Source organism: Puma concolor, chromosome E2 (genome assembly GCF_028749965.1).
Source record: "Puma concolor isolate L17-30 chromosome E2, mPumCon1.1.hap2, whole genome shotgun sequence".
Taxonomy (NCBI): domain Eukaryota; kingdom Metazoa; phylum Chordata; class Mammalia; order Carnivora; family Felidae; genus Puma; species Puma concolor.
The window spans coordinates 46,298,465-46,316,609 of record NC_141681.1 but is presented as its reverse complement, the minus strand read 5'-3'; the positions used below and the strand labels follow the sequence as shown (position 1 = coordinate 46,316,609).

The 18,145-nt window shown below is 40.6% G+C and overlaps 1 protein-coding gene and 1 non-coding gene across 3 annotated transcripts in view; one reads left to right on the top strand and one right to left on the bottom strand.

Moving 5' to 3' along the window:
* Positions 1–18,145, bottom strand: part of LOC147573573 (uncharacterized) — a 75,373-nt gene that overhangs the window by 20,642 nt on the left and 36,586 nt on the right. Inside the window, exons 2-4 of one of the 2 annotated variants that reach the window (XM_086690959.1) lie at positions 5,238–5,305; positions 3,724–3,850; positions 3,347–3,445 (exon numbers count right to left, since the gene is read on the bottom strand). In XM_086690959.1, coding sequence (XP_086547085.1) covers positions 3,347–3,445; positions 3,724–3,850; positions 5,238–5,246 — 235 coding nt within the window. In that variant the 5' untranslated portion in view covers positions 5,247–5,305. The remainder of the gene's footprint in view (positions 1–3,346; positions 3,446–3,723; positions 3,851–5,237; positions 5,306–18,145) is intronic. The other variant, XM_086690961.1, reaches the window with a different exon arrangement.
* LOC112851433 (U6 spliceosomal RNA) lies at positions 10,972–11,078 on the top strand. The gene has a single exon (XR_003222757.1). It is a non-coding gene; the product is annotated as a U6 spliceosomal RNA (small nuclear RNA).

Genomic DNA, 18,145 nt, shown 5'->3' with positions numbered 1-18,145 from the left:
TGGAAAATAATGGACTGTGAGGGAAGACAAAACAAGAACCATTAGCAAGTGCTTTAAGGGAAAGCTGTATATTCATGGCATGGCTAACGTGTTCATTTGAAGACAAAAGGTGAAAGGAATATTAAAACACGCTGAGGATAATATGGGATATTTCTTATAAAGTTTCAAACAGTAAGGTGGAAAAGATTTGGGTGTTAAGAAAAGAGTGGGGAATGAAATCCAATTGGGAGACATATAGATCTAGATGAGATAAGAGTTCAGCTGATGATTGATGCCCTGGAAAGACTGGACTTCTGGACCTGAGTGAAGTAACTGAAGATGTAAGACAAATTGGAATTGGTCCTAAATAACCTCTTAGGAGAAGGTGGATAATTTTGCTAATGGAAATTGGTTTCTATGAAGACAGTTCTAGTGGTAAGAAAAATATTGCCATGTTAGTACAGGAAGTGATCTTGTTTCCCTTAAATTCTGCTGGAGGCCTGTATGGAGGGGATAATTTTCTTAAGAGCACATGAGATTTTTTTTTAATATGAAATTTATTGTCAAATTGGTTTCCATACAACACCCAGAAGAGCACATGAAATTTTGAAGGTTCACTTAAGTCAGAGGCACATAGAGCTCTGCAGATCTCCTTTACAGACAACAATGTATGGTGTTGCAGCCAAAGAGTTATGATCTTACTAGGATTACTATATTATAGAATTATAGCTTGGAAATTACCGTAAGAAAATCTGAAAGATCATTACTGAGAATGAGGTCAGGAAAGAATTCTCAGGATATAATGATATATAGGTTGAGCTCTAAAGAAGCATAGGAGTTAGGTGAGCAGAGTGAGTGATGTAAAGAGGTAGAGCACAGACACTAGATACATAGATACTAGATGTATCTGAGATAATGAATGAAGGCTACTGTGGCTGGAGTCTAATGAGAAAGGGGACAGGTAGCTAAGGAAGGGTTGTAAAACCTTTCAGGAGCTAGACTAGGTAGGGCTTTCTAGTTTTGATTTTATCGTTATGTGATCTGATTTATATTTTTTAAAAACATTACTTTCTTGTGTCAAAACCATTTAGAAGGGCAGTGCAATACCCCAAATTAGAGACACCATAGGTTTAAAGTGTTGCTAGTGGATATTGTGAGAGCACACAGAATCAAGAGATATTTAGTTAGAAGAAATCTTCAGGAAAAACTTGATTATATGGTAGTCACAACATAGAGTAGCCCCTAGAATGTTTTCTAGCCTTCTGACTGGAGCTATTCACAAGCTTCTACTTTGAAATCTTGTCTGCACTTCAAAATGCAGCAGTGTAGTTTTTTCATTTCTCCTAATTTTCCTTCCATAAAAATGATCTCTTATTGAGAACTTAGTATAATGTAATTGTATTCAGTATTCCAAATCTTCTCAACAATCTTATCAGTCTGGTAAAGTAATGTGCTTAAGACAAAAGCTGGCATTAAAACCGTGGTCTAAGTGATTCCAGTTCTTCCAATCATTCCCTATACTAAATTCCCTCCCATTTCCCTTCTCTTCCCTTCTATCTGAACCAATCTACAGCTTTCTTTTCCCTCATTACCAAATCCAGTGATCAATTCTGAGTCCTCAACTTACTCATGTTCCCTGATATGAAAGATGCTGCCCTTTCGTAAATATCTTTTTCCACTTGGCTTCTGAGATACCACATTTTCTTTATTTTCCTATTAGCTCACTAGCTATTCCTTCTCAGTCTCCTTTGCAGAATCTTCCCCTTCTTTCTAACTAAAATACAGAGTGGATTAGGGTTTTTCTCTTTTTTAACTATTATATAACTTCATAAATTATTTCTTCTAAGTTTTAAATTCTATTTATATGTATATTATTTCTTTCCAGGTCATTTCTTGATTTCTTCCAATTTCTAATAGATATCCCTAAAGTATCATGAACAAAACAGAACTCTTGAATACCTGTCTTTCCTAACAAAGAAAAAGATATTCAGTTGCTCAGGCATAAATCTAAGAAAAGTTATTCTGGATTTCTCTTTCATCATATACCACTTCCAATTAATTAGCAAGAGGTACTACCTTTAAAATCTGATCAGAATCTGGGGTGCCTGGGTGGCCCAGTCAGTTAAGCGTCCGACTTTGGCTCAGGTCATGATGTTGCAGTTCTTGGGTTCAAGCCCCATGTCAGCTCTGTACTCACAGCTCAAAGCCTGGAGCCTCCTTCCGATTCTGTGTCTCCCTCTTTCTCTGCCCCTCTCAGCTAACTCGCTCTCTCTCTCTCTCTCTCAAAAATGAATGAACATTAAAGAAAAAATTTTTAAAAGTCTGATCTGAATCTGACTCTTTCATGTCACCTTTACTTATAAGCTACTGCTCTCATCTAAACCACCATAATTTCTAATGTGGACTAAAAATGGCTTTCCAACTGGTCTTCCTGCTTCACTCTTGCTCCCATTTTATTTTCTATACAGTATCCAGAGTAGTCTTTGAAAATAACAAGTTCAGTCACATAACTCCCCTGCTCGAAATAATTCTTATCGTACTTTCAACATAATCCCAATTCTCCATCATGGCATACAAGTCCCTGCATGACCCAGCCCCACCTCCTCTCTCAGCTCATTTTCAATGTTTATGCTCCCTCACTCATCCCAGCCACACCTGTTTATCTGCTGATCCTTAAAAGCATCAAACTCATTCCTACCTCAATTCCTTTGCAATTGCTAGTCTCTCTGCCTTACACACTCTTCTCTCAGAATTTGCACGACTTACTCCAGCACTTTAGTCATTTCTCTCCTCAAATGTCAGCATCTCAGAGGGCCATCCCTGACCACCCTCTATAAAACACCTCCTCCCATTACACCATCATTCTCCTCTGCTTTTTGTTTTACGTCATAACACTTATCACTCCTTCCTTCTACATTATTATTTGTAACTATCTCTTCTGCTAGGAAAGAACAGATCTTTCCTAGGGATGGGGATAGGGAGTTTTTCTTGTTCACTCAAAACTTAGACCATAGAGGATATTTTAAAAAAATATTTGTTAGATAAAGGCTCATACAGGTTTCACTGGATCAAAAATACAGGTAAAATTGTTATCACAGGAGAAGAAGGAAGGCTTTTCCCTGTTTGAAAATATAGGTGAATATGAAAGAAAAGCAAGGAAGTGGTAATTCGGGTAAAAAAGGGGTTTCCTTTGGTAACTGATGCTAAAACAGTTTTACCTTCCAGCGTTCAAGCTTTTACTCCACATGCCTTGGTTTGATCTTTGAGGAGAACTGTTCAGCTAATATCTCAAAGTTGTAGCCAATGAATTAAGTGATTTGACTGTTCTCCACAATGGCCTCCCCTTGTTTGACCATCTCTTACTCACCTGAACTCTGACTTCTTGTCACATCCTGTACAACCTTCCAGGGCTCTTTCCCTTGTTTCAATAAGGAAAGCACATCTGTCTTAGAAATGGAAAATCCTGCTTATAAGAATGGAAATAGATATGGTTATACACTGCTCATCCAAAATAAAATTGAACCCTTGTTCATAAAGGAAGAACGTCTGAAGAATACAGAAAGATTCACAGGAAGATTATCTGAAGAATAGAGATGATTAAGGTACTCAATGGAGCTGCCCATTTTAAAGTCTATAAGCAATAAATTACTTAGTTGGGAACAGGGATCTAAAATTCATCTAGGTACTTAAGATATTTCCTAAATTTCACAAAGATTGAAGATGAATTATTGGGACCAAACTTACCCAGTGAGACCAGATTGTTATAGTTTTCCAACATCACATCTCTGTACAAATCCTTCTGTTCCAAGTCCAGGCATTCCCACTCCTCCTGAGAGAAGTCTATGGCCACATCCTTGAACAACACCAACCTCTGAAATGACAAGTCCAAGTGTTAAGGGCAAAATAAAGAAAGTTTTTTTAGAAGTAATTGAGAGGAACACACACACACACACACACACACACACACACACACACACACACAAGTAATGAGAGGAAGAGAAAAGTATCACATAAAGGGGCCAAAACAGTGAGCAAATATATTACAGTTGGAAGCTTTCAGTGTGGGTAAGTAATAGAAAGGAAGTGAGTGTGAAATACGGAGTATTTAAACATTCCTATGTTCAGAGTATCTGAACATTCCTATTACTTACTCTTATTCATAGCCTCTTGGGAATAGCAATGGGAATGAACAAAACCCAGGTAAGTACAGTTTTCTGATTAAATAGAATAATGTATACTAGCACATAACACATGCAAATCCTCAAATAAACTCAAAGTTCCTTCCTCCCCTTTCCCTTTAAAGAATAAAAACAGAAAGAAAAGAAGAGAGGGAAAAAGGGCTGGAAGAAGAGGAGGAGGAAGAGAAAAGAAAAATAAACCTGATGGGCACATTCCAAAATGTCTTTTAAAATGTTTACCTTAGAAAATAAGATTTATATATAATTTCAGAATTTCTTTCCAAGTCAAGTTTCAGAATAATTTTGTAATAATATTCTTTCTTCCTAGCCCTGGAAAATCCTTTCATAGATAACATTTTTAGACTATGTAATATTCCATATTAAGATTGTCATCATTTTCATATTTTGCGGTAGTTTGCACTCCTCCTCTAATGATCTTCACAGCTCTGTTTCTGAAATTCTCAATCATTTAATCATCTGGCTGATCATATTTACCACTTATCATTGCTCACTGTACACTTCTGCTTATTATGAGCAACAGAAAGCTAATGAAAGATGAGCTACACTCACACAGATGTGGCCCTTGGCTTCTACATACTATTTAATTCAAAATGGACCCTGTCAATGGTATTAATCACTGAGGTATTCCCTTACACAATTCTCTCTCTGTCCTCAATCCTACATTTGATCACATTACCAATCTTAAAACCACAGATTAGAACTCACCACGTTCTGAGACTAACACCAATTTCCGTCTTAATCAATAAGAACATTCAGGTCAATGAGAAAGACCAAATTTTTCATGTGTAGTACCATCTCATCAAACCACATCCTGACTGGAGAGGTTCTATGCTTTCCTCAAATACATTTCCTGATTTGCAAATGTATCCCTAAAATATTGTTAGAGAAGTGAGGGGCAATTGAGAAACACCTGGGACCCATTCTCATCATTCACTAGAAGGGGAGTGAGCAGGAGAGCACTCAGTAAAGCAGAAAGTCTGGAGATAAGGAAACTGAATATTCATATACCCAAAAACAGTGATTGTTTGATATAAAGGGGAAGAAGAAACATGAACTCACACAAGGCATGGCTTAGCATTTCAATTTATGAGCCCTCCTCTGGCTTCTTCTCATGGAGAAGTGCAGTCCTGAGAAGACAGGGGAGGGGAAAGGAAACCATGAAAAGAGGCCTACTTCTAAATGACTAAGTGAAGTATTTCTTCCCCTTTTCATGGCACCTGGTCCCTTCCACACCCCAATTCTTATATACTGAGAAGATCTTCAGAAGTTTTTTTATAAATATGAAATTTATTGTCAAATTGGTTTCCATGCAACACCCAGTGCTCATCCCAACAGGTGCCCTCCTCAATACCCATCACCCACCCTCCCCTGCATCCCACTCCCCATCAACCCTCAGTTTGTTCTCAGTTTTTAAGAGTCTCTTATGCTTTGGCTCTCTCCCACTCTAACCTCTTTTTTTTTTTTCCCTTCCCCTCCCCCATGGGTTTCTGTTAAGTTTCTCAGGATCCACATAAGAGTGAAAACATATGGTATCTGTCTTTCTCAGTATGGCTTATTTCACTTAGCCTAACACTCTCCAGTTCCATCCATGTTGCTACAAGAGGCCATATTTCATTCTTTCTCATTGCCATGTAGTATTCCATTGTGTATATAAACCACAATTTCTTTATCCATTCATCAGTTGATGGACATTTAGGCTCTTTCCATAAAAAGATCTTCAGAAGTTTAAACAATCTCATCCCTTCCCTAATTCCAGATAACAGAAATGTAGAAGAATTAATTTATGCTAAAGCAGTATCCAATCCCCATGATGTTGTTAGGGTTCTCTGACCTGGCCTGAATGGCTCATCTTTTACAGCCTAGGGAACCCTGATGCAAATTTATCTAAGTAGTACCCACCTGAAGGACACTGATGGGGCCCTCAGGCCTGGAAATGGTTATCTTTGTAGGCCAATTCCTTGAAAAAACACTTTCCACGACTAAGATCTGCCTCTTCCCCCCAGGTCTCAACACATTAAATACCTCAGGTGCTTCCCTGGCACATTCTCACATTCATGTGCAAGAAGCATTCTGAATCCAAAGCATAGGTTTCATCCAGGCCACAGAAAGTGACATTACCCTCACCCAGTAACCAAGGAACAAATCCAAAGCATTCTCTAGCAGAAAACAACAGCCTGTTGCATGGAATCATGGCCTTAGCTGAACTCAGGAATTCTGGAGGCAGCAGCTCTCTGTTATCCTGCCTAACATCATCCTGTCTCCCAATGTCAGACTAAAGATGGTTTGAAAAAGTACCTGTACAACAAATAATTTCATCAAGTGCAAAGTATGTGCTCAATGCCTTATACACATTAACACTTAATTGATCAGCAAACAGGTCTGTGAATTTAACCACCACTACAACCATTCTCCACCCATATTAGGTCTAACATCTTTCTTGTATTCATTTCTTTTTCTAACAGCTTTATTGATATATAATTCACATTTCATAAACTCATCCCTTTTAAAAAAATTTTATTTGTTTTGAGAGAGAGCAAGTGGGAAAGGGGCAGAGAGAAGGAGAGAGAGATTGCCAAGCAGGCTCTGCTCTGACAGCATGCTCGAACCCACTAACTGTGAGATCATGACCTGAGTTGAAATCAAGAGTTGGACACTTAACTGAATGAGCCATCCAGGTGCCCCATAAATTCATCCTTTTAAAAATACAAGCTATAGGTTTTTTTTTTTTTTTCAACGTTTATTTATTTTTGGGACAGAGAGAGACAGAGCATGAACGGGGGAGGGGCAGAGAGAGAGGGAGACACAGAATCGGAAACAGGCTCCAGGCTCTGAGCCATCAGCCCAGAGCCTGACGCGGGGCTCGAACTCACGGACCGCGAGATCGTGACCTGGCTGAAGTCGGACGCTTAACCGACTGCGCCACCCAGGCGCCCCACAAGCTATAGGTTTTTATTATATTCACAGAGGTGTGCAATCATTACCACTATCTAATTTTAGAGTATTTCGTTATCCAAAAACAAAACCCATATGCATTAGCAATTACTTCCATTCTCATTTCCCCAGACCCTGACAACAACTATTCTGTCTATAAAATTGCCTATTCTAGATAGACATTTTGTATAAATTAAATTATATAATATGTGGTCTATCCTGGCTGGCTTCTTTCATATTATACATAGTATAATGTTTCAAGGTTCATCTATGTTTAGCATGGATGGGTACTTCATACCTGTATATTGCCAAACATTCCGTTGTATGGATACAACATCTTTTTTCCCCATTCATTAGTTGATGGACATTGCATTGTTTTCACTTTTGTTACTACAAATAATGCTATTAAGAACATTCAGGTACATGTTTCTGTGTGGAACACATTTCATTTCTCTTAAATATATATACTTAGGAGTGGATTTGCTGGGTCATATTGTAACTGGTAACTCTATGTTTAACATCTTCAGGAACTGCTAAACTCTGTTCCAAAACAACTGCATCATCTTTCGATTCTGACAAAAATATGTCAAGGTTCCAATTTTTCCACATCATCACCACCATTTGAGGTTATGCCATTCTTATGAATTTGAAACAGTATGTCATTTTGATTTTGATTTGCATTTCCCGAATGATAATGAACACCTTTATGTGTATATTGACCATTTCTATTCCTTCTTCAGAAAAATATGTATTCAAATTCTATGCTCATTTAAAAAAATCTGATTGTCTTTTTATTGTTGCTCTGTAATAATTTCTCATATATTTTAAGATACAATGTTTTAATGAACATATAATGTGCACATTTTGGGCACCTTTTGTGGGCTATATTTTCACTTATTTCATGGTGTCTTTTGAAGATCAAAAGTTTTTAACTTTGATTAAGTCCAATTTATGTTATTTTTTCTCCTTTGGTTGTTTGTGCTTTTGGTGTCACATGAAAGAAACCATTGTCTAACCTAAGCAACAGAGATCTCCTTTGTTTTCTTCTAAGAGTTTTAAGGTTTTAGCTTGTTTTCTTTTTAAGCTTTTATTTAAATTCCAGTTAGGTAACACACAGGGTAGTATCAGTTTCAGATACAAAATTCAGTCATTCATAACTTATATACAACAGCCGGTGTGCATCACAACAAGTGCCCAAAACACCCATCACCCATTTACCCATCCCCCAATCTACCACCCCTATAGTAACCCTCAGTTTGTTCTCTATTGTTAACAGTCTGTTTTCTGATTAGCCTTTTTTCTTTTATGCCCTATGTTCATCTGTTTTCTTAAATTCCACATATAAGTCAAATCATATGGTATTTGTCTTTCTCAGACTTACTTCGCTTAGTATGATACATTCTAGCTGCATCCATGTTGTTGCAAAAGGAAACATCCCATTCTTTTTTATGGCCGAGTAATATTCCATTGTATACATACACCACTTCTTTATCCATTCATCAGTGAATAGTCATTTGGGCTCTTTCCATAATTTGGTTAACGTTGATAATGCTGCTATAAACATTAGGATGCATGCATCCCTTTGAATCAGTATTTTTCTATACTTTGAGTAAATATCTAGTAGTGTACTGCTGGATGATGGTAGGGTAGTTCTATTTTTAACTTTTTGAGGAACCTCTACACTGTTTTCCAGAGTGGCTGCACCAGTTTGCATTCTCACCAACGAGAGTTCCCCTTTCTCTGCATCCTCGCCAACACCTGTTGTTTCCTGTGTTGTTGACTTTAGCCATTATGACAGATGTGAGGTGATATCTCATTATACTTCAGGTTTGTATTTCCTTAATGATCAATGATGTTGAGCACCTTTACACGTGTCTGCTAGCCATTTGTATCTTTTTGGAAAAACGTCTATTCATGTCTTCTGCCCATTTCTTAACAGGATTTTTTTTGGGGGGGGGGAGGTTGTTGAGTTTGATAAGTTCTTTATGGATTTTGGATACTAAACCTTTATCAAATATGTCATTTATAAGTATCATCTCCTATTCCTAAGCTTGCCTTTCAATTTTGTTAATTGTTTCCTTCACTGTGTAGAAGCTTCTTATTTTGATGAAGTCCCAATAGTTTTTGTTTCCCTTGCCTCAGGAGACATATCTAAGTAAGAAGTTGCCATGGCCAACATCAAAGAGGTACTGCCTGTATTCTCCTCCAGGATTTTGATGTTTTCCTGTTCCACATTTATGTCTTCCATCCACTTGAATTTATTTTTGTGTATGGTATAAAAAGTGGTCTGGTTTCATTCTTCTGCATTTGGCATCCAGTTTTTCCAAAACCATTTGGTGAAAAGACTTTTTTCCATTGGATATTCTTTCTTGCTTTGTTAAAGGTTAATTGACCATATAGTTGTGGGTTCATTTCTGGTTTTTCTACTCTGTTCCATTGATCTATGTGTCTGTTTTTGTGCCAATATCATACTGTCTTGATCACTACAGCTTAGTGATAGGGTTTTCTTAGTTTATTTATTTAAGACAGAGTGAGCAACAGAGTAAGCAACAAAGAGAGCACACATGAGCATGAGTAGGGAAGAGGCAGACAGAGAGAGAGACAGAAAGAGGGAGAGGAGAATCCCAAGCAGGCTCCACACTGTCAGTGCAGAGCCTGATGCAGGGCTTGAACTCACATTCAAGAGTCAGACGCTTAATTGACTGAGCCACCCAGGCACCCCTGTAATATAATTTGAAGTCTTGAGTTGTGATGCCTCCAGCTTTGCTTTTCTTTTTCAAGATTGCTTTGGCTATTTGGGATCTTTTGTGGTTCCACACAAATTTTAGGATGGTTTGTTCTAGCTCTGTGAAAAATGCTGGTGATATTTTAATAGGGATTGCATTAAAGGTGGAGATTGCTTTGGGTATTATGGTGATTTTAACAATATTTGTTCTTCCAATACATGAATATGGCATGTTTTTCCATTTATTTGCATCATATTCAATTTCTTTCATCAGTGTTCTATAGTTTTCAGAGTATAGACCATTTACTTCGTTTAGGTTTATTCCTAGGTATCTTATGGGTTTTGGTCCAATTATAAATTGGATCAATTTAATGATATCTCTCTCTGCTACTTCATTATTGGTATGAAAATGCAACAGATTTCTGTACATTGATTTTGTATCCTGCAACTTTGCTGAATTCGTATAACAGTTCTAGCAATTTTGTGTGTGTGGAATCTTTTGGGTGTTCTACATAGAGTATCATGTCATCTGCAAATAGGGAAAGTTTTACTTCTTCCTTGCTGATATGGATGCCTTTTATTTCCTTTTGTTGTCTGATTTCTGGGGTTAGGACTTCCAGTACTATGTTAAATAACAGTAGTGAGAGTGGACATCCCTATCTTGTTCATGACCATAGAGGAAAAGCTCTCAGTTTTTCCCCATTGAGGATGAGGACTCTGTGTCCCGCACATAGTGTAAAACCCTGACACCTGGGTTAAATTACAGAAAATTACTAGTAAAACAGGGCAGTTTTATCCTTGACACTGTCAATAAACCACAGTTAGGGGTTCCAGTCCAAGATGGCAAGGTAGGAAGAAGACCCTGAACTCATCCCTTCCACAGAATACACCCAATTACACCTATCATAGAGCAATTCCTCCTGAAGAAGACCTGACAAACAACTAAACAGATTCTGTACAACAAAATACAGAGAGAACAGCACAAGAGAATAAGATAGATAGAGACATGGTGACAAAGGGAACCCCCACCCCTGATGCTGTGAACTGCAGTGGGAAGGGATAACACTGAAGGGCCAGGGAACAGATTCATCTGACGTTGTGCACAGGATAATCCAACTGCAGTTTAAGAGAAATGCTGTACTTGTTTTGGCAGCACATATACTAAAATTGGAATGATATAGAGAAGATTCAAATGGCCCCCACACAAGGATGATGTGAAGTTTCCATATTTTTAGTCTTGTTTCCTCTACTAAATTTACTGCAGTGAGAAACAAGAGCTACATTAATAAATGCATCTGGTCATTGTGAAAAAAAAATAATAAAAAATAAAAGAGTAATGGGGCACCTGGGTGGCTCAGTCGGTTGAGCGTCCGATTTCGGCTCAGGTCGTGATCTTGCGGCTTGTGAGTTCAAGCCCCGCGTTGGGCTCTGTGCTGGAAGTTCAGAGCCTGGAGCCTGCTTTGGATTCTGTGTCTCCCTCTCTCTGCCCCTCCCCTGCTTACACTCCGTCTCTCTCTCTCAAAAATAAATAAACTTAAAAATAATAATAATAAAAAAATAAAAATAAAAGGGTAACGACTTTATAAAAGTAAGCCCCAGAACACCAACAAATGGTAGAAAATCTTCTGGAACTCTCTCTGGGTCAAAGGGACTGGAAAGCAATAGGGTTTACACTCCCCTACGCACCTTGAAAAACTGGAGGAGGGTCCAGACACCAGAGCCAGCCTCCTTCAGTGAGCCCTGGGTGCCCTAGTCCACACCAGCCCCAGTTGTACTGGGGCACAGGGGGAAAAAAGCCTGGTTTAAAAGAACTAGCAAATAAGAAGTCCAGCCTTAAAATTCTGCCAAAAGGCAAGGATGCTGCTGGAATTGTCCCCACGTGGGAGGAGCTAATGGACAGTCTAAGTGCCCTACCTGCCTGCCACCTCAGTAAGCCCTAGGTCCCTAGCCCACACCGGCCCCAGCATTCCACCAAGGTGGCCACAGAGTAATGCACACTAGGACACCAGTTAGTGCTCCCTACAGCTCCAGCCTTCATGCCAAGGTGACACAGGCACAAAGTACCCCAGAACACTGCAGGCCCACACCACTTTTGCCTCAGATGGCTTACCTACAGCATCCCCAGGGCAGAGAGCTCTGGAAACTCCTACCTGAGTTCGCTTTAGATTCAGCCAACCTGCCAGGGTGCCCCCTGCATAGTGTACCCTGGGAACTCCTGGCCCATGCCTGCATTGGTTCCCACCACTGTGCCAGGGCAAACCCTGTGCTGCATACAGTGAGACACCCTAGCTTGCACCTAATTCAGGTTCAGTTATCCTGCCAGATTGTCCTTAGTATGGAGAACCCTGGGACACTCCAACTTGTGGCCACATCAGCTTCAACTGTTCTACCAGGACACATTTTGCATGGAAAGCCCAAGGACCCCATTGGGCTATGACTTGCCTTAACTCCAGCTACCCTTCTGGGGCACGGTCTGTACAGAGTCCTGGAACACCCTGGTTTACACCCACATCAGCTTCAGCTATCCTGCCAGTATACCCTCTGCACAGAGCCCAGAGACCTCCCAGCCCACACACTGTCTCAGCTCCAGCTGCCCCACCAGGGCACCCCCAGCCCAGAGCACACTGGGATTTACTAGTCTGAACCCATTTCAGTTTTAGTTGACCTGCCAGGATGCCCTCAGTGCTTAGAACCCTGAGACCCACTCCCACCCAGCCTGTACCCACTTCAGCTTTAGCTATTCTGCCAGAATGCCTGCTGCACAGAAACCCCCAGGACATTCCAGCCTGCACCCTGCCTCAGTTCTAGCCACCCTGCCAGGACACCCTCCCCACAGAGAGCCTTGTGACACCCCAGCTTGCACCCACATTAGCCTTAACTGTCCTGCCTGGACAAGAGCTGTGTGGAGCATCCAGGGACCACACTGATCTGCACCCACTTCAGCCTTAGCTGTTCAGCCAGAATGCTCACTGCATGGAGGGGACTCCCAAGCCCATGCAAGCCACAATTCCAGCCAGCCAGCAAAAGTCACCAAGCACACACAATCTATAAAGGGGACAACCATACACAAGACCATTCCTTCAAGTTTAAGTAGCTGTTCTGCCTAAACCATAGAAACAAACACAGAAAGTCAAGCAACATGGGGAGATAGATGAATATGCTCCAAAAGAAAGAACAAAACAAAACCTCATACAAGACACTAAATGAATTGGAGATAAACAATATGCCTGAAAAAGAATTTAAAGTAATGATCAAAAAGATGCTTACCTGGCTGGAGAGAAGAGTGGAAGAACTCAGTGAGATCTTCAATAAAAAGACAGGAAATATAAATAGGAACTAATCAGAGTTGAAGAATGGAATAAGTGAAATGAAAAACACACTAGAGGGAATCAACAGATTGGCAGATGCAGAAGAATCTATCAGCAATCTGGAAGACAGGCTAACAGAAAGCACTCAACTGAACAGCAAAAAAAGAATGGGGGAAAAATGAGGAAGTTTAAGGAATCTCTTGGATAACATCAAGCAAACAAACATTCACATTATAGGGGTCCCAGAAGAAGAGAGAAAGCTTATTTGAAGAAATAATAACTGAAAACTTCCCTAACACAAGGAAGGAAACAGACTTCCAGGTTCAAGAACCAAAAAGAGAGCCAAAAAAGATGAACCCAAGGAGCTCCACACCATGACATATAATGAAAATGTCAAAGGTTAAAGATAAAGAGATAATTTTTTAAATGTTTATTTACTTTTATTTTTGAGAGAGAGAGACAGAATGTGCATATACATGTGTGCAAGCAAGGGTGAGGCAGAGAGAGAGGGAGACAGAGAATCTGAAGCAGATTCCAGGCTCCGAGCTTTCAGCACAGAGCCTGACACAGGGCTCAAACTCACAAACCGTGAGATGACTTGAGCCAAAGTCGGATGCTTAACCGACTAAGCCACCGAGACACCTGATAAAGAGAATTTTAAAAGCAGCAAGAATGGGCGCCTGGGTAGCTCAGTCAGTTAAGCGTCTGACTTCCGCTCAGGTCATGATCTCGTGGTCTGTGAGTTCAAGCCCTGCATTGGGCTCTGAACTGATAGCTCAGACCATGGAGCCTGCTTCGGATTCTCCCTCTCTCTCTGCCCCTCCCCCACTCATACACTGTCTCTCAAAAATGAATAAATGTTAAAAAAAAATTAAAAAGCATCAAGAGAAGCTGAAATTTATGAACAAGGGAAACCCAATAAACCTATCAGCTGATTTTTCAGCAGAAACTCTGCAGGCCAGAAGGGAATAGCAGCATATATTCAAAGTGCTGAAAGGAAAAAAGGAACAACCAAGAATACTCTGCCTGGCAAAGTGATCATTCAGATTTGAAAAAGAGGTAAAGAGTTTCCCTGATATGGGGTGCCTGGGTAGCTCAGCTGGTTAAGCCTTTGACTCTTGATTTCGGCTCCATTCATGATCACACAGTTCATGAGGTCAAGCCCCCAATGGGGCTTTGACAGACAACACACAGGGCCTGGCTACGACTCTTCTCTCTGCCCTTCCCCTGCTCATGTGCATGTTCTCCCTCTCGCTCTCAAAATAAATAAAGAAAGAAAAAGGAAAAAAAAAAAAGTTCCCCTGACAAACAAAAGTTAAAGTGTAAGGGTTAAATTGTAGTGTAGGGCTAACGCTTAGCTTGAAAAATAACAGCTTTGTTCTGACACTGAAGATCAAAAGATAACAGCCTTGTTTTTACTCTTGTAAATCACGCTTCACACTCTTGTGAATCAGGCTTTACCAATGAAGGAAACAAAAGCTCAAAGAAAAGAGCATCAAAGACAAGGTCAAGGAGATCCACTGGTTGCAACTTAGCGGCAGAAAGTCTAAAATAATTACCTCATTCCATAACTGTTTCTGACTCATCTGGCAACTGTTTCTTTTTTTTTTTTTTTTTATGAAATTTATTGTCAAATTGGTTTCCATACAACACCCAGTGCTCATCCCAAAAGGTGCCCTCCTCAATACCCATCACCCACCCTCTCCTCCCTCCCACCCTCTGGCAACTGTTTCTAACTCATCTGGGAACTGTTTCTCCGTTCTGTTCCCAAATAATGATAATACGATGTGATCGGCTTTAAAAATTCTGTACCCGGGCTGTTTGGGGCCGCACTCTTATCAAGAGCGTTGGTCCCCTTCAGTCGGCCTTGCCTCTCATTGTATTAAACTTTGTTGTGACTATCTCTGGTGCCCGTAGCATTCTGTTTCAGGAGTCGTGTGGATGCAACAAAAGCACTTCAGCATTTAACTAGCCTTGCAAGAAATGTTAAAGAGACTTTATTAAGTGGAAAAGAAACCATCATAATTAGATGCAAGAAAATTATGAATAAAAAAGATAAAAAATGACAGCATATACATAAAACCTGGAGGGAGGAGTAAAACGAAAACTAGTTTGTTTGTTTTTGTTTCTAGAATGTGTGAGAACTTGATAGGCTGGAAGATGGTGACGTAGGAGGACACTGGGCTCACTGCGTCCTGCTGATCACATAGATTCCACCCACACCTGCCTAAATAACCCAGAAAACCACCAGAAGACTAGCAGAACTGATTCTCTGGAGCCAAGCGTAGACGAGAGGCCCAGCGAAGAGGGTAGGAAGGGCGGAGAGGCGGTGCGCACTACACGGACTGATGGGAGGGAGCCGGGTAGGAGGGACAGCCCACCGGCAAAGCAGAGCCCCCAAGTCTGGCTTGCAAAAGTGGAGGGGCCGGATGGAGTATGTTCTGACAGCAAGCGGGACTTAACATCTGGAAGGTTATAAGTTAACAGCTCTGCTCAGAGAGTGGCAGGGGGGAGGGCAACGGGAGGGAGAGTTGTTGAGCCCCAGATGACAGAGCTCAGCTTGGCGGGGAACAAAGACGCTCGCCAGCGCCATCTCCCTCGCCCATCCCCCAGCCAAAATCCCAAAGGGAACCAGTTCCTGTCAGGGAACTTGCTTGCACCGCGCAAACACCCAACGCTGTGCTTCTGCGGATCCATCCCTGAGCGACAGGTCTGACTCCCTCCCAGTGCCGCAGGGCCCCTCCCGAAGCAGATCACCAAAGGATAAGCGAGCTGAGCCTGCCCCTCCCACCCCCATGCACCTTGCTGATCCACACCAGCTAATACGCCAGATCCCCAGCACCACAAGCCTGGCAGTGTACAAGTAGCCCAGATGGGCCACGCCACCCCACAGTGAATCCCGCCCGTAGGAGAGGGGAAGACAAGGTACACACCAGTCTGACTGTGGCCCCGGCAGTGGGATGGGGGCAGACATCAGGTCTGATTGCGGCCTCACCCACCAACGCAAGTTATTCAAGACAGCACAGGGGAAGTGCCCTGCAGTTCCACACCACTCCAGGGACTACCCAAAATGATGAAATGGAAGAATTCCCCTCAAAAGAATCTCCAGGAAATAGTGACAGCTAACGAACTGATCAAAAACAATTTAAACAATATAACAGAAAGTGAATTTAGAATAATAGTCATAAAATTAATTGCTGGGCTTGAAAACAGTATAGAGAACAGCAGAGAATCTATTGCTACAGAGATCAAGGGACTAAGGAACAGCCAGGAGGAGCTAAAAAAAATGCTATCAATGGGCTGCAAAATAAAATGGAGACGACCACAGCTCGGATTGAAGAGGCAGAGGAGAGAATAGGTGAACTAGAAGATAAAATTATGGAAAAAGAAGAAGCTGAGAAAAAGAGAGATAAAAAAATCCAGGAGTATAAGGGGAAAATTAGAGAACTAGTTGATACACTAAAGAGAAATAATCTACGCATAATTGGCATTCCAGAGGAGGAAGAGAGAGGGAAAGGTGCTGAAGGTGTACCTGAAGAAATAATAACTGAGAACGTCCCTGATCTGGGGAAGGAAAAAGGCATTGAAATCCAAGAGGCACAGAGAACTCCCTTCAGACATAACTTGAATCGATCTTCTGCATGACATATCATAGTGAAACTGGCAAAATACAAGGAAAAAGAGAAAATTCTGAAAGCAGCTAGGGATAAACATGCTCTAACATATAAAAGGAGACCGATAAGACTTGTGACCGATCTCTCTACTGAAACTTGGCAGGCCAGAAAGGAATGGCAGGAAATCTTCAATGTGATGAACAGAAAAAATATGCAGCTGAGAATCCTTTATCCAGCAAGTCTGTCATTTAGACTAGAAGGAGAGATAAAGGTCTTCCCAAACAAACAAAAACTGAAGGAATTCGTCACCACTAAACCAGCCCTACAAGAGATCCTAAGGGGCATCCTGTGAAACAAAGTACCAGAGACATCGCTACAAGCATGAAACCTACAGACATCACAATGACTCTAAACCCATATCTTTCTATAATAACACTGAACGTAAATGGACTAAATGAGCCAACCAAAGACATAGGGTATCAGAATGGATTAAAAAAAACACAAGACCCATCTATTTGCTGTCTACAAGAGACTCATTTTAGACCTGAGGACACCTTCAGATTGAAAGTGAGGGGATGGATAACTATTTATCATGCTACTGGAACTCAAAAGAAAGCTGGAGTAGCCATACTTATATCAGACAAACTAGACTTTAAATTAAAGGCTGTAACAAGAGATGGAGAAGGGCATTATATAATAATTACAGGGTTTATCCATCAGGAAGAGCTAACAATTATAAATGTCTATGCACCGAACACGGAAGCCCCCAAATATATAAAACAATTACTCACATAGGTAAGCAACCTTATTGATAAGAATGTGGTAATTGCAGGGGACCTTAATACCCCACTCACAGCGATGGATAGATCATCTAGACACATGGTCAATAAAGAAACAAGGGCCCTGAATGAGACATTGGATCAGATGGACTTGACAGATATATTTAGAACTCTGCATCCCAAAGCAACAGAATATACTTTCTTCTTGAGTGCACATGGAACATTCTCCAAGATAGATCACATACTGGGTCACAAAACAGCCCTTCATAAGTATACAAGAATTGAGATCCTACTATCCACTTTCAGACCACAATGCTATGAAGCTTGAAATCAACCACAGGAAAAAGTCTGGAAAAACTCCAAAAGCATAGAGGTTAAAGAACACCCTACTAAAGAATGAATGGGTCAACCAGGCAATTAGAGAAGAAATTAAAAAATATATGGAAACAAACGAAAATGAAAATACAACAACCCAAACTCTTTGGGATGCAGCAAAGGCAGTCCTGAGAGGAAAATATATTGCAATCCAGGCCTATCTCAAGAAACAAGAAAAATCCCAAATATCCAAATACAAGAGAATTTTCTCTTTATCTTTATACAAAATCTAACA